Below are 20,404 nucleotides of genomic sequence, written 5' to 3'. Positions count from 1 at the left end.
TCCCCCCACACCCTAGAAACATACAGATAAGTTAATTGTCTTCCCCCTAAATTGGCCCTAGACTACAATACATACACTACACAATATAGGCAAATGACTATGGTAGGAACTAGATTGTGAGCTCCTTCGAGAGACAGTTAGTGACAAGACTATATATACTCTGTACAGCACTGCGGAAGATGTCGAATCGATGCTATATAAATGCTAAATGATAATAATAATATTTCTACCTTTGTTACTATCACTATGTTACTTATATGCACCATGGGGCTGTCATGAAAAGTAGTATTGTTGTGTTACACAATGCCAATAAAGTGCCTGAATCTTGAATTTCTTTAGGGGCAAGCTCATGTTTTTGAGAAGGCAAAGGCCCAAAAGCTACAGAAAAAAATGCAGATTTCTCTCAAGAAGTAAACAATGTCATCATTGTCACAACAAAGGTGAAGAGGTGCCAAGAAAGGATGAAATTCCATAAAAAAAGACAAATAAAATGAAAACAAAGTAGAGGTGGTTTATCTCTCATAGGACACTAAAGGTTGCCACACACCATACAATTTTTTAAATATCTGTTCAATTTAGGAATTGCAATCAATTTTTCTAACTGATTGTAACATTTCAGAAATATGACCAATGTACCACACACCTATGTTCAATTTTTCCCCAATTATGATAAAAGTTATTGGAAACTCTGAGATCGATATAAATCGGAAAAAAAAGTGACATCCGATCAGATTTTTCTGTCGAATGAAAAAAAAGCTTTCGATTTTTTTTGGGAGATACGATCGTTTTTATCTAATTGCTATAAAATAGGATCATTTTATTGTATCTTGTGTGGCCACCTTTAGAGGAGGCGCTCCTTGATTTTGGTTCCTAGAATTGTTGGCACTATATTTGGCCTGAGGAAGTAGGCTTGGATCCATGGAATGTGTTGCCTGTGCAAAATAATTTGTTCTTGCAATAACTTTTAGTGTCATTTGAGAGGTAAGCCACATCTATTTTCTTCATTTTATTGGTTTTTAATGGAATTTTATCAATTCTGGATGCCTCTTCAGTTAACCTTTGTTGCGTGAAATACTGGGGGGGGGGTCATTGATCTATAGTGGATTGGCCACGATCAGTACCGGTATTTTTTCCAAGACAGCAACCACCCCCAACATGCCACGTTTGGGACACCTGAGTGGAGACGGATATCACTTTCCCACCTGCCTGATGTGCTTGGATGCCCCTTCTTGCAACCCACCTTTGCAAGTATAATTTCATCCTTTTTACTCTTCAACTTTAGTGACATATTGCACTATTGGGCTCCCATTGTCTCTGTGTTTTTTCCTTTAGGAGAAAAATCACCTCATCCTCTCTTCAAAATTCCATCATTGTGAAAACACCTATCTACGCAAAACTTTATTGGTCAGCAAATGAGCAGTTACACATTGTACATTTAAATGTGCAGATAGTGTTGCTGCAAAAAATGTAATCAAAAATTTGAATTTGAGCTTCTTTGTGGTTCACTGATTTGCAATTCCTAGAGACTTTTTTTTTTTACAAACTTTCATAAATAATGTAATATCTCTAAGTCTAAAGAAATTAAATTGAGCTTAACATAACTTTTTGTTCTTACCTCCTCACTTCCTAACCTCCTACTTATCAATAAGAAGAGCCTCCCAATATCCCTTATACTCACTTGATCCCCTGAGGGTCCAGTGACAATGGTCCATCTTATTACTGCAGAAGCTCAGACACCAGCAGTTACTTCTTAATTTGCCTCTGTTTGGAGGACATGGCTCCACCACAAACCTCCTCCCATCCTTACCAGGAATGGGGCATGGCTACAGCATGAGATAAACTACATAAGCAATGCTAGGGTGTCTGTGCTGTGAGCAAAGGGTGTGGTAGCAGGTGACATGTCCAACCCGTTACTCGCTGCTCCCCCTCCTTCCTTGTATTTTTACGATATTGTACTTCTTGATCTTTATAAAAATAAAAATTATATACTATAAATAAGGTGAAAAACACATTGGGAAGAAAATCCTTGATAAAACTATTGTGAATCCACCCCCATAATAATTCTACTATAAATTATTCCATGTATAGCCCATAATAGTGAAAAAAAGTGTGTCCTCTATGATGGTGAATATTTAACTACCTAACGACCACGTCACACCAATGGGCGTGAACGCGGAGGCAACCCCAGGACCACCTAAAGCCAATTGGCGTCAGGTCCTGGAGCCAGCTACTGCAGGAGATCGTGCGCAGGCTGCGCGCGCATCTCCTGCTTGGGGGGCGGAGCTCCGCCCCGCCTTCAGTCTCTGAGCGGCTCGGGAGACTGTTAGACGGCGTCATCGCCATCTATTTACATGTACAGCGCTGCGACCTGCAGCAGCACTGTACTGGGAACAGCCGTGTGTCACGGCTGTCCCCTCCATAGGCTGGGGAGTGATCGGCTGTCATAGACTGAAGCCTATGACAGCCGTTCACGCTGATTGGCTGGCGGGGGGGGGGGGGGAGGGTGCAGGGGAAAGTAAATTAAAGAAAAGGCACACAAAAAAATCCAGTGCAGTGAGCTTCGTGACCAACAAATTAACCACCAAAAGTGCAGAAGTAAAGAAATATATTTATATATAACTTGCTTTTATTTACACATAGCAGCTTCATACATGTTCTCTGTATTCACATCACTAGCATACATATGCAAAAAAAAAAAAAAAGTTCATATGGCTCATGGAAAGAACATTTTAAAAGAGGAAATTAAAAAATAAAGTTAATCCTGGTTTTCTATTGGAGAAACCATCCATCACTTTTATTCCTGAGAAACAAGCTTCTAAAGTGATAAAAGATAAATATTACAGAGAACACCATGTGCTCAACAACATCCCCAACAACATGAAATCTAGAAGATCCTTTAACTACATCTTCACTGCAGCTAAAGATCTGACTATGTACATTATAATACATACCGGTAAGCGGTCGCTAAATCCTATATATTCAGATTATCAAATTTCCACTTTGCCCCAATAGATAAGCCACATCATCATTATATAAAAAAGTGCCTTAACCCCCTTGGCGGTATGAAAAATACCGCCAGGGGGCAGCGCAGCAGTTTTTTTTTAATTATTTTTTTTTTAAATCATGTAGCGAGCCGAGGGCTCGCTACATGATAGCCGCTGCTCAGCGGCATCCCCCCAGCCCCGCCGATCGCCTCCGGCGATAGGCGATCAGGAAATCCCGTTCAAAGAACGGGATTTCCTGGAGGGCTTCCCCCGTCGCCATGGCGACGGGGCGGAATGACGTCACCAACGTCAGCGACGTCGGGACGTCATTGGGAGACCCGATCCACCCCTCGGCGCTGCCTGGCACTGATTGGCCAGGCAGCGCTCGGGGTCTGAGGGGGGGGGGGGCCGCGCGCCGCACCGGATAGCGGCGATCGGGCGCGCGGCGGCGGCGATTGGGGTGCTGGCGCAGCTAGCAAAGTGCTAGCTGCGTCCAGCAAAAAAAGAATGAAGTAAATCGGCCCAGCAGGGCCTGAGCGGCACCCTCCGGCGGCTTACCCCGTGTCACACACGGGGTTACCGCCAAGGAGGTTAAAGTGAACCCGAGGTCAAAATAAACTGATGAGATAAACAACTGTATTTATGTTCCTACTGCTCAGAATGACTTTTTTTTTTTTAGATATCCAATAGTTTTATTTTATATTTAAACATTTACTAACTAGATTGAATGTTTTGTTGCCTCTGCTCAGTGCCAACCTAATAAGTGTTCCAGAGTTTGGAAAAGGTCAATAGTTAATGTATTTTATGTCCCTCTACTCTGAGGAGTTGTATTCTGCCAGGAAAACTTTTATGGCTGTAATTTGCTTATCAGTGATGTTTACTCTATTCCCGACAAGACAGAATCTGTCACTTCCATGCCTAGAAATTAACTATTTCAGGCAGCAAAATAAAACAAGTAAAACAGCCTGATTATTAATATGTTTGGCACTGCACATACACATGTTTAGCTCATCATGCCACATGTCATCTCGAGTACACTTTAAAGGATTAACAGGTTTAGTTTAATTTTATCACCGGAGCACTATCAGCAAACTCTTCAGACTGCTAATAATTAGATGAAGAGCTTCTGAGAAATATAAAAAGCTATTTTGTAGCTGAGCAATTTAAAACTAGCAGTGTAGTGCTTACAGATTGAACTGGATGTCACATTATTATACAGCATAGCAGCTGCCAGTGTCATCTAAATGCAATGAGAAGGGGGTGGAAAATTTTTACACGGGTGACATTTTTACATGTAATCGCAGACTATAGTTCATCTTTGATTGAGATTGTTTTAGTGTCCACAAGTGCTTTTGGCATCATCACAATATGCAATTACTTGAAATAATACATAATTAAATATATTTATAAGCATGATTGTGCGTGTAATTACATTTATTTACAGTCACGTTTTATTCTAACACTTAAAACAAACCTGTCACAACCCTAGGCATTATTATTTTTCTGAACTGAACAGTTGCTCTAGAGATGTTTGAGTGCTTAAGGAGGAACTCAATTGAAAATATGTATAGTAAAAAAGTGCTTCATTTTTACAAAAATGAAGTATAAATGATTTAGTCAGTGTTTGCCCACTGTAAAATCGTATAAATCCCTGATTTACATTCATGTTGGCAGGTGATGTAGCTGCTGCATGTTTTTTTGGCTGTTGGAAACAGCTGTAAACAGCTATTTCCCCACAATGCAGCAAAGTTCACAGACAGGAAACTGCCAACAGTAGTACTCAGAAGTTCTTTGTGGGAGGGGTTTCACCACAATATCAGTCATACAGCGCCCCCTGATGGTCTGTTTGTGAAAAGGAATAGATTTCTCATGTAAAAGGGGGTATCAGCTACTGATCGGGATAAAGTTCAATTCTTGGTCGGAGTTTCTCTTTAAGTCAACCAGAAAGTGAAAGTAAACCTAGCTGAGCTCCTGAGCCAGCCATCTCATTGCACTATAAATAGGGAGCCTTGGGAAATTGCAATAGGAGTAGCTGGATTTTAGAAAACATTAAAGTTTGCCTGTCACTTCGGCAGCCATGTGCCTACAACTACAAATTGTTCAGACATGTTTTTTTTTTCACTGGAGCTAATGAATCTCTCGTATTCCAGTTATGTATTTGAGTTGACTGGGTTTGTGACAGATCTGCTCTTACAGAATCACATCTATACAGTGGATGATTAAATATGAGCAAAAAATTATCCTAATATGCAAATTTCCACAGGGCGCGAGAGGGAATTAAAGTGGACCTGAAGATTGCTAAAAAGAAAAAAAAAGAGAGAGATATTCACTTACCTGGGGCTTCTCCCAGCCCCCTGCAGCCGTTTTGTCCTGCACTGGTGCTCAAAGGTCATCTGGTCACCCTCCACGGCTACTTCACCGCTGATTTACAAGTCGACAGCTATTGCGCCTGCACGGCCCTGGCCCCACGCATATTTGTTAGCGCTCCTATGGCCGGGAGCATCCTGTGCAGGCACAGTACAAGAAAATATCAACTGCGCCTGCACAGGACGCTCCCGGGAGCGTGAACGAGGACACATGCAGCCAGGGCCGTGCAGGCGCTGTGGACGGCGACCCATGAAAGAGAAACTGAGCAGTGGTGGGGGACCAGAGGATCATTCCAGGTATGCACAGGCACAGGATGGCTGCAGGGGGCTGGCAGAAGCCCTCTCTTTTTTTGTAGCAATCTTCAGGTTTCTTTTAAAATAATTCACTCAGAGCCTCTAGCTTCCAGTTAATTAGCCAGCTGCCAACTAAATCATCAGAAGCTGCTGGTTTTCATTGGATCAATTTCTTTCTCTTCCTGAGTATGTGAGCATTTGCATATAAGGAGAATTTTTGCTCATCAGTATTGACAGTACATGGGCACTTCACAAGTCAAGGATTTTCCATCATAGAATGTTTTTTTTTTACAAGGCATCATGCTGCTGCTTGCACTGTGAGATCTGTTTCGATAAGAGGCATTTCCTTGACACATTGGAATCCACCAAAGATGGAATGCTGCAAGCAGCTTAGTCATTTCTTATGTGAAAAGTACTCAGTCTAAGAAGCCCTTGTGCCACGCCTTCAACTTGAACATGCCGCCGCCCATTTTTCAAGTTATTCCTTTTCTCTGTGATTTGTTTGGCTGTAGATGGAAGTCAGGCCCACAGATTGTTTCCGTCTCTCCTCTTTTTCATTCTCTTGTAACATATTGCCACGTAGGATCTCCAGTCTCTCGCTGGGGCTTATTAAATGCGGTGCAAACAGATAGTCGTAAATGAGACAAGCAAAGATGGCTCCTGTGATTGGCGCAACCCAGAAAATCTGTAAAAAGAGTATGAAAAGAATGTAACCCCTATCGCACACAAAATACCTTAGTGTAATTAAAGTGGTATGAATCTCTGCATGTCATCTTTGCTCTAAAATATTATTTACAGCCGTAAACTTACTACCCCCCAAAAAATGGTAGCAGGACAGCATTCAATCAGTTAGACTCGGTTCACATTAGCATTTGCCAACGGAACCTACCATACCGTTCCATGGTCCGTTCCGCTGAATGCAGCAGGACCCAATTTTCCGGAGCGTTTCGCTCAGGGGAACGGAAACGGAAAGTTTTGCAGCACAATAGGATCCTATGTAAAACTGACGTTTTACAGCACACTGGCTGTAAAAACGGACCATTTTCCTGGATCCAGATGGCGGATCTGTATGGATGGCTCCGGAAAAAATGCAGATGTGAACCAGGCCTTAAACAAAGCACTTTCTTTCGTTAGTGGGAAGCTTACTGCTGAAGTTAAGATGCCCATACATCAGACAATATATGGGCAGATTGACCAAGAGACAGATCTCTCTCTGATCAGAGAGAATTCTGTTGCCTGCCATACAACTCCGGCAGATTCCCGATCACTTTTATGCTGAAATCGATCCGGATTCGGCCTTGTGGTGCTGCATCTGCCGCCTCACTGACCCAACTCTGTCACCCAATTTTCAATTTCCCCCTCCAGTGTCCAGTGTACTATACATTACCTGTCCGCTGCTTGTCCACCGCTGCCTCCAGGCTCCACCCGACCGACCATGATGGCCTGACCTCTTGCAGCATGTCCGACCAATTAATGCAACCAATTTTGGCCTGAAATTGGCCACATCATCGATTGGGCATGCACTTGGTGACACCAATTTTCACCCGATTCGATTATAATAATTAAATTGGATGGTTGATCAGCTGCCAAGTCACTCGATGTCTTTTTGAGAAGTTAGATCCGAAATCAAATGATCTTATTAATGTTAGCTTAGCAGCAAACAGCTACAATTTATAAACATTGCTGTGCAGTGTATCAGTTTGCACAGGTAGCAGAAGGTAAGAACAACAGAGAACTCACACTGGGTACATTATAATGTATAAATACAGCAGCTATGCAATGACAGCTTTCAGAGCAGATAAACTGTACTTTGGCAACTTATAATTTGTAAATGGGCAATATTACTTGTGCACAAAAGCAAATATGACAACTGAATCGGTAATAAAAAAGTAGGAAAACACGTTTTTATTGAATATTATGTAAGCGTTTTATCCCACTTTAAGTCCTTTACAACCTCCATTGGGCAAAAAAAGTACTCATTTTATTTACATTACTATACTTGAGAGCATAGCAAGAAAAAATGGCTCTAAAATTAATGTATATTGTATAAAATGCTGAGTGACAATTTTCTTTTCAGAGAACATGATGTGTCATAAAAAAAAAAAAATAAATAAAAAAAAATACTTACCTCCAGAGGCTTCCCACGCTGTCCTCTGGTCCTCCGCCACTGCCTGGGTGATTGCGGCCATGCTGCATGCTGCACCCTCGCGAGCACAGCCGTGCCTGTGTGGTAGCATGGAGCCACTAGTGCCTGAAGAGGAGGGCAGCCCGATGTTCCAACCCAATGTCCCTACCGACAAGGCCTTGCTGGTATTGTGGGGGGGATCTGCGCTCGGCAATGTGGGAAGCCTCTATAGGAACCAGACACTCCCCTCTTTTTAGGTATTTCTTTTTGTACCTGAGGTTTGCCTTGGGTACACTAACACCTATTGCTCCACCTAGTGGCTGGATAGTGTAATGGTTAAGGTCTCTGCCCCTGGGTTCAAATTTTGGCTGTTCCTATTCAGACAGCCAGCACCTATTCAGTAAGAATTTCTTGGGCAAGACTCTCTAACACTGCTACTGCCTACTGAGAGCACTCTAGTGGCTGCCTCGCAGGAGAAAAGCGCTATACAAATATAGGAATTCTTCATATTATTATTATTACAATTATAGATTTGCGGCTTAGGGACTGACACTAGAAAGGGAAGAATATGGTTGCTGCCATTACTTATTTTACTTTAAACAATGCCAGCTGCCTGGCAGTTCTGATGATCTTGTTGGCTGCAGTAGTGTCTGAATCACACACCTGAAAAAAGTATGCAGCGAATTCAGTCATAAGCAATGTGTTGTTATAGGCTATGTCCTCTTGTCTTGATGTTTTACTTACATGGCTGATCTAGGGGTATTGCTCTGGTCCCACCCATCCCATCGCCATGACTGTATTCCCCTAACCTAACTGCATACCAACCCTCTAAATTGGTGCTAAGGGCAAGGTGGACATGCTTGACAAGCTTGACAGTCCAGGAGCATTCCTATGTGTCATACACACAAGCTGGAATAAGGCAGTACATGGAGGAGGAGGTCACTGATGAAATCACAGTTACTTCATCACTGACACACTGAAACAAAGATGTCATTTTGCTATAAAAAAAACTGTATTATTTTCAGATGGCAGTTGCAGGTGAATAATCCTAGCTGTGTCCAATAAGCAAAGCATTCATGTATAAAACTGGGTGGGATCTTCCTGCAAAGGTTTTGTGTATTTTTGTCTCTTTTTACTAGTGCCTATGGCATTTTTATGTTTCTTATAAAACTACTCCCCGTGTTTACCCAACAATAAGACACTGTCTTATATTAATTTTTTCTTCAAAATATGTGCTAGGGCTTATTCTCGGGGATGTCTTTTATTTTGTGAGGGTAGTCAGATCCCCCGCTAGTACATAGCCATACCCCGCTAGTACATAGCCATACCCCGCTAGTATATAGCCAGATCCCACCAGTATATAGCCATTACCCCCTAGTATATAGCCAGTGTAAATAGGCATAATCTCCCCTCTCACCGCCGCCGCTGCTGCCGCCAATTTACTTCCCCTGTTGCTGGCCCCCTCCTCCAGAAAGTCGGATCCCTTTCCGGCTTATGCTGTGCATAATTCAGATCTCAGATCAGTAGGGAAAGGCAGCTAAAGTTGTACAGTAACAGCGCCGCCGTATACAGGAAGTAAACAGAGATCCCTTCCTGTATACGTGCTCTGTTACTATGCAACTTTAGATGCCTTTCCCTGCTGATCTGAGACCTGAATTATGCACAGCGTAAAGGTGGCCACACACCATACAATTTTTTAAATATCTGTTCAATTTAAGAATTGCAATCAATTTTTCTGACTGATTGTAACATTTCAAAAATCTGACCAATGTGCCACACACCTATGTTCAATTTTTTCTTCAATTATGATGAAAATGATTGGAAACTCAGAGAAAATTGCTAGGGTGTGTATATTAATAAATTAGCAATCCAACACACACCATATAATTTTTAGTAGAAAGATACAATCTTTATTAGAAATTGAAGAGAAATATCTGGCATTTCGGATCGATTTAAATCGAAAAAAACGGGAAATCCGATCGGATTTTTCAGTCGAATGAAAAAAAAGCTTTCGATTTTTTTCGAGAGATACGATCGTTTTTATCGAAATACTGTAAAATCGGATCATTTTATTGTATCGTGTGTGGCCAGCTTAAGGCAGAGGGGGATCTGACTTTTTGCAGGAGGGGGCCAGCAGCAGGGGAGGTTAATCAGCAGCAGTGGCAGTGCAGCATCGCAGGGGGGTGGGTCGCTGGGGGTTGTGCAGTAGGTCTTATTTTTGGGGAGGGCTTATATTTCAAGCATGCTTACTTTCGGAGTAGGTCTTATTTTAGGGGAAGGACGGTATATGATTGGATGTCCTGATTTTACTAAGACATTCGTATACAAGTAATCGTAAAATGAATTCTTACCCAGTGATATTCAAAGTTCCCCGTTATTAGTGCAGGACCAAAAGAGCGTGCTGGGTTCATGGAACATCCAGTGTAATAGATCTAAAAAGAGGCAAAACATACATTTCTGGTTATAGTAATGAAAGATGAACTGTGGTCAAAATAATGTACTGCATAAAATTGCTTTTTTTTTTTTTTTTTTTTAATCTTTTTACATTTATAGATTATTTATTCAGTATGTATCCATTGTGAATTCTTTGCTCTCCCTAATTTACATTTACATTTATTTCTGAAATCCATCACAGCTGCTTACATCTTTAGTCCTGTCAGGTCATCTCTGGGGAATGTTTGTGTTGTGAGAATTCTAAAGCCATGAGAAAATATACTTGGTCTCCCAGAATGCTCTGCGGGGGGGAAAGGGGCATACTGCATAGCCAATGAGGCTAGGCTAAACATAACTGGGAGGGCAGGGCTACATTCCAATACACAGCAATATTTAGATAAAGAAAGTGTTGCTGCTGTTTAAACCAGGAAAATTACCATAAAGTCGGTATCCTAAATAATGTACTGCATTCTGCTAAATATTACTACAGTACCTCTTTAATTCTTTTAAATTTATTTTGTCAAAACCAGGGCCGCTGGTTAGTGAGCCAAAGGCCCGCAGCCAGCACATGCGGCCCTTCCAGCCCTTTGGGAGGGCCCAGGGCCCCCAGAAGCCCTGGGCCCCTCACTGCAGTGTCAGTTGTCCCCCCCTGATGGCTGCCTTGGTCACAACAGCACAAAGTCTAACTACTCTTCAGGGGCGTAGCTAAGATGCTATGGGCTTCACTGCAAGGTTTTAACTGGGCCCCTCAAGTACTCTATACATAATAATTGATACGGCGCACCAAGACCTGCCAAGGACAACCACAGTGTCAGAGGTGCAAGAAGGGGATGGGGAACAGTTTGCTAATGATCACCACTATTCAAAGCATCTATTCGAGTGATTATTACCAGCACAGGACTAATAGAATGCTAATACTGCAGTTGAGGGAGTGCCCCTCAGGGCCCCTCTGGCCCAAGGGACCCAATGCGGTCGCTACTCTTATATTGCAACCCCTATTGCTTCACCGCTGCTACTCTTAGGCTGGTTTCACAGTGGGACGTTACAGCCTGTAACGCACCCCAACGCACAGCAATGAAAAATCAATGGGCTGTTCACAGTGCTTACGTTGCGTTACAGTGTAACGCAGCACGTCTACATAACGTACTGCATGCAGTACTTTACACATGGCTAAACCGCGTTAGACGGTTTGCACATGCTCAGTAGGGTTTGTTTTTTTTCATTTTATGTGCGGAGAGGAGGCGGGGAGAGGCTGCTACGTAGCCAGGCACATGGCTACCTATTATTCACTGCACTTGCAGTGTTCACATCCAGGAGCGGACGCGGATTGGCTGGCGGGACCACGTGATGCGGAGAGCTCCGCTCACGTGGTCTCCCCAGTGCCTCCGACAGAGCAGGCGCACCAAGAGCTGCTTGTAACGCGGCTCTTGGTAGCGTCCTGCTCCAACACCACCAGGCGTTGCGTTAGGGGCACGTTATGCGACCATAACGTCCCCTAAAACGCAACGTCCCACTGTGAAACCAGCCTTATATCAACAGACTCAGTAAAGCTGATTGACTGTTAGTATGTAAAGATGGGAACACAAAAAATTGGTGCATGCACATTTATATATTATAAACTATAATGACTGTACAGGAATTCACTGAGTCCAGGCCATGGTACAGTGCTTATCTGCTAAATAGCTGGAGACGGTGCAGTGTAACTATACTGTACAGGGCAGGCAGTGGCGTAGCTAAGGAGCTGTGGGCCCCGATGCAAGTTTTACAATGGGGCCCCCCAAGCACTCTATACATAACAATTGATATGGCGTACCAAAACCTGCCAATAGCAACTACAGTGTCAGAGGTGCAAGAAGGGGATGGTGAACAGTTTGTTAATCATTACCTTTATTCAAAGTATCTATAGAAGTGATTATTATGAGCACAGGACCAATAGAGAGCTAATACTGTAGTTTAGGTAGGGCCCTTCGGGGCCCCCCTGGCTCAAGGGCCCCGATGCGGTCACAACCTCTGCAACCCCTATTGCTACGCCCCTGAGTGCAGGGATGTGTTTCAAGCATTTCCTCTGGACAGTTTTGTCAGGGAAAATGTTTCTTAAACATATCTGATTTTTTTTTTAATATACAAATAATCATAAATACTGGTATATATTTTTTTTAAACTGGGCCCCAATCCTCTCCCCCAGCCCTATTAATCACTTACCCTAAAGCATGCTTGTATAACCCAGGTTATTCTGGGTCAACCAGTGTGGGTCACACCCCCTGAGCAGTACCACATGGATCATAACACTGGGAATAATGAAGTTCTTTACTTCAACTTGCAAAATAGCATTACCCAATGTTATGGGCATGGGGCTCACCTACACTTCAGGGACTGAGTGGTAACTACTCTAATGCATAGGCAGGGGACTTAAAGGATACATGAGGCGACCAGCCAGTCTGTTGGGCCTCATGGCACAGTCCCGCTCTGCACCAGGCCTCCGCTCTCTCCTCCATAAGATCACGACCCCAGCCGGATCGAGATCTCCTGCGTATGCTCAGGCATGCTGTGTTCCTATTGTGATCACGTTTCCTTTACCGGAAGCGCTCTGCACTTGCACAGTTCAATTCTCCTGCAGCATACATATGAATCTCTATCTCCTAACACTGCGCAAGCACACAGCGCTCCCAAAGATGGGGAAATTGGCTTCCCCTAAAGATAAGGTAACTGGCTTCTGCCTAAATTGGCCCTTGACTATGATACATACACTACACAATACATACATAGACATATAACTGTGGTAGGTATTAGATTGTGAGCCCCTCTGAGCGCTGTATAAATACTAAATAATAATAACAATTTTCTTCAAAAGATGGGCCAATAATGATGGAAAATTCAAATGGTCAGTATTGCAGAAGGATGCCAAGAAAATGGCCAGCAGTTTAATATAACAGAATGGCAGAAGAAAAGAAGACTAGAAGACCAGAAGAAGAAGACATTTTACAGGGAAAATTCAAATAAGCCCCTAGGGGTAATTTCAGTTTTTGCATTCTTACTGGTCCACGCCCTTAGGCCTTATCACATCAGGCCCATACACAGACCTGACTTAAATTGGCTGAGGCGCTGATAATGACCACCTCAGCCAATAAACCGGCATGTGTACGGCAACTGGCAACCCCTGACACCTAACCTGCGAGCAATCTGCCAGGTGGATCTACTCAACCCCAGCAACGCAGATCTCATTGGTTGTTCCGCTGCCCCTCATGACATCACGCACCACTCGTCATCCTTCTGTCATCCCCCGCCCCTCCCACATAGCAACACAGTTCGTCGTCAGCTACACAGCGTGTGTAGCCCGGCCCAGCAATATTGCCCAAGGGGTTCAGGTCCCGATCCCAAAGAGGATCTAATTCGCCCTCAATGCTAAATGAGACAGTAACAATAATGTTTTGTTAAACGTTGTAGTGTTTATATGGTATGTTTGTTTGTACATCTTTACAATGGACTGTAAACGTATTACTCACCCCAAGTAAGTGTCCCAGAACAACAGAAAGTCCAATGGAGATAGCTGGGGACCCAATGTTATCTAATCTTCGACTGTCTGTTGAGGCAAAGATGCAAAGCACCAGCTGGAACGTTAGGAAGATCTCAACGGCCACAGCTTGTCCAGATGTTACGTTGTTGCTTGGCTGAAGAATGACGACATTGCACAAGTAAAAGATTAGTCTTACGTTTGTAATGCTAGATAATTAAAAAACCTAATAAGTACTAAACAATAGCATTTAATCTAAGTAATAAGTCATAGTGAGTTCTTAACAACCTTTAATTATTAGGTTCTCCTTGGCTTATGCATCATAATTTTGTTTTGTCCGCCTGCCTCAGGACTGTGTCACATAGTTCTGTTGCTAGGATACATATTTCATAGATACTTAGAAGCACTATGGAATTTATCCATCCAGCTCTTTTAAAACTCTCAGTAAATATCTGCTTATTCGAAAAAAAACAACAACATTTTTCAAAGTAAAGTCATAGATGTAATGTGAATCTCAGCAGAATCTTTTTTTGTAAAGGTACTGTATGTAGATAACAATGGGCCCGGATCCAATTCACTTTTTCCCTCAAAGTTTTCCCCTAGGAGATTATTTTCAAATTCTGTTAAAAATAACTTTTCAGCATTCTGCAAGTGAAAAAAATACCAAAAGTAAGTGAAAAAGTACTGCCAAAATTATTCTGAGTATTTTCTTGGTGGTGGCTTAAAAGCCAAGCAAGTCATTTCGACGCGTGGCGCTGAGCGCTGTGCGCCGAAGCTGGGCACCGAGCGCAGCAATGCTATGCTGTGGACCCCGCGTAACGGTAATTCGGGGCTTTGGCGGCTGCCAGACCCGAATTACATCTCCCTTCGAGTTCCGACAACTCAGAGGGTGAATACTATTTAACGCTGCCTCGAAGTTTAGCAGTAGCATAGAGAGCCATCATTCAGCTCTCCCGCGCCAAACTGAGCGCACCGTCACAATAAAAGGTATTTTATTTATAAACTGTGAAAATATCACCTAGGAGAAAACTTAGGAGAAAAAAGTGAATTGGACTGGGCTCAATATTTTACAGTACAGTTGATTTTAAAAATGCAAATTACTGGAAACAGTGAAAAGCAAAATAAAAAAAGACATACCTGGTTGACTCCAAAGCCTCCTTTTATATCATTTGGTACAAACTCATAAAGTAATGCAGCGCCTATCACTGCACCTAGCATCTGAGCTATGATGTAGTAAAACGTTTGAACAAGCGAGATCCGGGCCCCGACCAGAAGGGCTACGGTAACTGCCGGATTAAGGTGGGCCCCACTTATGTGACCTAGCGCTTGGACCATGGTGCCTATGCCCAAGCCAAAGGTGAAGGCTATCTGTAGGACAGTTGGCAAGGCTGATTCCCATGACAGCGTTGACCCCAAGCCAACAAAGACAAACAGGAGTGTCCCCACCAGTTCCGCTAGGAAGGCCTTGAGGCTGAAACCTGCCGATAGCTCTTTAAGCATGGTTCTAATAACCTACAACAATAAATGAAGCATAAAATATGCCCTAACAGTTCTCTGCTGTTAAATGAAAGATAGGAGCACATGCTGATGTTATATATTGCTTAGGAAATCAGGACACGTGCCAGGATGGAGTGAGGTGTGGCCTAGCTACCTGTCAGAAAAAAATGGAAAATTTACTAAGCATGACACACACGCAGAGCAATGCCAGTGGACGATGAATCAATCTCATTTCATAATATGATCCACCTACTGCAGACAACAGACTCGTTCTGAGAAGTGGAAGCCAGAAAATGCCCATAGTGTTTCGTATGTTGTAAAGGTTGTCATTGCATGCTGCAAAGCTGTAATTCAATTTCAGCCCCCTATAATTTCATCTCTATATTACAACCAGAATTATTCATTTTTCCTCTTTTTGTGGAAGACACATCATACGAAGCACTTTACAATGCCTATATCAGATACAAAAATGCTGTAGAAAGCAAAATGCACTAAGTGTGATGCTGTGTTAGGAATTTCAGAGCGTCATTTGCATATAGTAAATATATTATTGGTGCAGCACAACAAAACTTCATTTTTTTTCTCCCAAAAAGATTTTATTGCAAAGTGAATAAACATCACATACAGTGCAAATGCTATAGCAAAAGATTACAATATGACAAATTGACATTAAAACATCACAAGGAAAACAAAAAATAAGCACGTTCAAATAGAGATGGCCCGAACCTCCGATTTTCGGTTCGCGAACCGCGTTCGCGAACCTCCGCAAATGTTCGCGAACATGCAAACTTTCGCAAACCACAATAGACTTCAATGGGGAGGCGAACTTTAAAAACTAGAAACATTTATGCTGCCCACAAAAGTGATGGAAAAGATGTTTCAAGGGACTAAAATCTGAGTTTTTGCATGGATGAGTGGGATAGATGCCAAAAGTCCCGGGGAAGGGGGGCGGAGCCAGGCATGAAACTGTGAGGACGTGTCTTCCCGGAGCTCCGGGCTGAGAGCTGTCTTTTTGCCTATAATGAAGAAGCATTCTGAAACTAATCCTCTCCCTGATACCACCACAGCACGGGGGAACAAACGAGGAACAAGACAGAACCAGACCTCAGTCGTAAATACTGTCACTAACTCCGTGGCGAAGTACTTCACAGGCCCAACCATACGCTCTAATCCTGACAAGATCAAGATGACAGACCAAGCTGGCCCAGCAGCAGCCCCTGGCAATTTATCATCCTCTCCCTCGGCTAAAAGTCTAGAGGACATCTGGGAATTTTTACGAAGCCTCCCAACAAAGGAAGACTTAGATAAACAGACTGACCTCATTTTGACCACCACGAGGTCTGAAGCTGCTGCTCTGCGTGAAGAGGTTACTGGCCTGACAGACAGGGTCTCAGGAGCAGAAGCAAATATCTCTCAGCTACAACGAGATGTACAGCTCCTTAAAGACGCATCCATTAAACAAACTGCCCTGAATAACTTTTACCGATCCAGCCTAGAAGACCTACAAAATAGGAATCGCCGCAATAACGTCCGCATTCGCGGCCTGCCGGAAACCACACGCAATGAGGATCTTCCAGCTACTGTACAGGCTATATTTGATAAAGTCCTCGATCAGATCCATTCACCTCCGATCCGACTGGATCGGGTTCATCGTGCTCTACGCGCCATGCCTCAGGGTGACTCCCCGCCCAGAGATGTTATATGCAGAGTCCACCATTTTCCTATTAAGGAAGCTATTATGGCAGCCGCTAGGCGTCACGGTACTATTGACTTTGATGGAGCCCAGATCACACTCTACCAGGACTTGGCCCCCTTCACTTTAGCCCAAAGAAAAGCACTTCGGCCACTTCTTCAAGCTTTACAGGATGAGGGAGCGACTTACCGCTGGGGTTTCCCCTTCAATCTTCAAGCAAAGATTGGTTCCCGCTCAGCCATTTTACGCACTCCTGCTGATGTCCCTACCTTTTGCTCATCCTTAGAGATCGAACAAGTACCTCTTCCTCTATGGGACCCTGACCGACTGCTGATTAACCCACCACAGAAAAAGAAACCGGCAAGAGAAGTTCAGCGTGACTCATCCTTGTGAGTTGTTTTAAGTGTTTCTTCAGCCCTTTTTCTTTTTTCTTTTCTCTGAGGCAGGGAACACACTTGCAGGGCCGTTTTCCCCTGCGTTTCCCAGGTTTCCGTCGGGTTTTGCGGTCGCGTCTAACGCGTGCGTTTTTCCGCGTGCGTTTCTGCGTTTGCATGGCATGTAGTGTCATGCAATGTGCGGAAAAAAGCAGAAAACTGTGCGGCTACAAAACGCGGAAAAAAAACGCGAACGCAAACGCGCACAAACGCATGCGGCGCAGCGTTTCCCGAGCTAGGCTATTATTTTCAATAGCCTCTAAAATCGTGCGCGTTTTGCCGTTCGCGGCAAAACGCGCAAAAACGCATGTAGTGTGTTCCCTGCCTGAAGAACTATTCTCACGAGTGACCTATCAACACTCTTATTTTTACTTCCGTTTTTTTTTTTTTTTTAAACTAGGCACTTAGTGGACCTAAGACTCACATTTTTTCCTCTTGTTTTGGTTTTTGTTTTCTTTTTGTTTTTTCTTCTGGTGTTCTGGACTTACTTACTTCGATAGCTGATATACCACCTGTTCCCTGCATTAATTTGTTTTACCCAGTTCGAAACGTATGACCTTTACACAGTGGCTGGTCTGTTTTCTACCTTTAATGGTTATATTGCATGTGCATCATGATATAGGTTCTTATCTCAATGGGCACTTTTATGTTTCGCAACCCCTGTGACATACATGGCTGTATTTCCACTGAGAGTTTAATCCTGTCCCTATAGACACATCATTATGGCGGTTTAATCAATGCCCGCTCCCGTATATTTTCCTTTTATTCCCCCGCCATCCCTTCCCCCGTGCATATCTTAAGACTATACAAATGTCAATCAGTTTATCAGTTTTCCAGCTTCTCATGGGCTCATAGCCATTTATACAGATGTGTATGCCCGGGGCTCCGAGATACTCCTTGTGTGTGGAATGTCCCTTCGTAACCCACCCATTATGGCCTTACAGGCTATTTCAAATGTTTTAGATCTATGTTGCACAATTTTTAGTTTGTTAATATTATGCTATGGGATATGGATTTTTCCTTTCCCATTACTCTTTTTCTCTTCTTTCTTCTATGTTCTTCCTCTCCTGTCTCTTTCTTGCTTTCTAAAGATCTATGCCGGGCCGACCCTGACCTCACCCTTAGCACGCTATTCACATACTCATGTTCCTTAAAACTCAAACCCTGAATACGAAGGGACTTAACCTCCCTGAAAAACGTAGAGCCCTCTTACGCCAACTTCATAAACAACGTGTGCACATTGTGTTCCTGCAGGAAACGCACTTCAAAGGCAATACTGCCCCCAAACTTACTGATAAGTATTACACTCAGGCCTTCTTCAGTAACTCGCCTGACACAAAAACCAAAGGTGTAGCAATATTACTGTCCAAGGATTTCGATTTTCGTTTCTTGCAGAAACACAAGGACAACTCCGGCCGCTTCCTTTTTATAAAAGGTACTTATTTATCCCGAACTTTTACACTTGGCACTTATTATGCCCCTAATAGTGGGCAACCGGCTTTTTTGGTCAGGGCCCTCGATGCCCTTGATAGCTTCGCAGAGGGAAGCTTAATTCTGGGAGGCGATCTTAACATGATCCTGGACCCATCTGTGGACTGCTCTACGGGTAAGAGCTCCCTGACCAACAGAGCAATTGCTAAGTGTAGGAGGGAATTGGTTCAGCGCCAATTAGTCGATATCTGGAGGATCCAGCACCCATCCGGGCGCGATTATACTTTTTTCTCCAACTTACACAATTCCTATACGCGTATTGATCATATTTTTATCTCTCAAAATTTACTCTCTGAACAAATTTCCTCAGAGATTGGCAATATGACGCTATCTGACCATTCTCCGGTTACACTGGAATTGGGTATTCGCCCTAAAACTCACCTCCCTAGACAATGGCGTTTGAACATTTCCCTTCTGCAAGATAAGGACTTTAAACACTCCATTTCCAACGCCCTTCAGGAGTATTTTTTAACAAATACTACTGAAGAAGTCCCGCTTTCTTCAATCTGGGAAGCACACAAATGCACCATTAGAGGGAAAATGATACAAGAGGCGAGCTTCAGACACAAAAAAAGGCAGGAAGACATTCTTCATAGTTTAAACACTATTAGAGTACTGGAGTCGCGTCACAAGAAAACCTTATCATGTGCTGATTTGCAAAATCTGCAATTGGAAAGGGAAAAACTGAAATCCTCTCTCTTCCACAGGGAGAAACACTTGGCTCTTAAGTGCAAACGCTCATATTATGAGTTTGGCAACAAGTGCAGTAGAATGCTAGCTAGGGCCCTCCGGGAAACCTATGCTCACACTAATGTGGCACATATCCAAGACCGTTCGGGAATTAAAAAATATAGATCTGAATCAATCGCCAAGGTTTTCAGGGATTATTACCATTCCCTTTACAACTTACCATCTAACAACTCTGATCCTCCTAACCAGGCAAGGTCTCATGCCATAAACACTTATCTACAAGCTGCTGGCCTGCCCAAATTGACTGAACAAATCGTTAGTGATCTAGAATCCCCTATAACTGACTTTGAACTTAGACAGGCAATAAAGTCTTCGGCTACTGGCAAGGCCCCCGGTCCTGACGGCCTCCCACTTGATTATTATAAAACCTTTGGAGACATTCTGATCCCCCGCTTACTGACGTTTCTTAATGCCTTAGTATCGGAAGATGCTCCTCCCTCTAGTCTACCCAGAGACATGCTATCTGCACAGATAGCGGTTATTCCTAAACCGGGGAAGGACGCCACCTTGTGCTCTAATTATCGTCCCATTTCCCTTTTAAACGCTGACTTGAAACTGTTTGCCAAAGTGTTGGCAAACAGGCTTTCCCCCCTTATGGATTCACTAGTTCATCCAGACCAAGCTGGTTTTATACCAGGACGTGAGGCGAGAGACAACACCATACGCACAATTGATCTTATCCAATGGGCGCATAAGACACATACCCCTCTGCTTCTTTTATCCACCGACGCCGAAAAGGCATTTGATAGGGTTGACTGGAGCTTTTTAGAGGCTACACTTCAACATATAGGCCTTGGTCAACATATGTTGCGGTGGATTATGTCAC

The 20,404-nt window shown here is 43.3% G+C and overlaps 1 protein-coding gene across 1 annotated transcript; it reads right to left on the bottom strand.

Annotated features, from left to right (window-relative positions):
* Nucleotides 1–6,064: 6,064 nt before the first annotated feature.
* On the bottom strand, nt 6,065–15,213 carry LOC137544038 (aquaporin-2-like). The gene is made up of 4 exons (XM_068265107.1): nt 14,851–15,213; nt 13,706–13,870; nt 10,121–10,201; nt 6,065–6,329 (listed from the first exon to the last, which is right to left on the bottom strand). The coding sequence occupies exons 1-4, from the start codon at nt 15,211–15,213 to the stop codon at nt 6,123–6,125; spliced, it is 816 nt and encodes a 271-aa protein (XP_068121208.1). The 3' UTR covers nt 6,065–6,122.
* Between the last annotated feature and the right edge of the window lie 5,191 nt (nt 15,214–20,404).

Source organism: Hyperolius riggenbachi, chromosome 2, assembly GCF_040937935.1.
Source record: "Hyperolius riggenbachi isolate aHypRig1 chromosome 2, aHypRig1.pri, whole genome shotgun sequence".
NCBI classification, from domain to species: domain Eukaryota; kingdom Metazoa; phylum Chordata; class Amphibia; order Anura; family Hyperoliidae; genus Hyperolius; species Hyperolius riggenbachi.
Note: the sequence above shows the minus strand (reverse complement) of the source record. Positions and strands in the feature narration are given on the sequence as shown.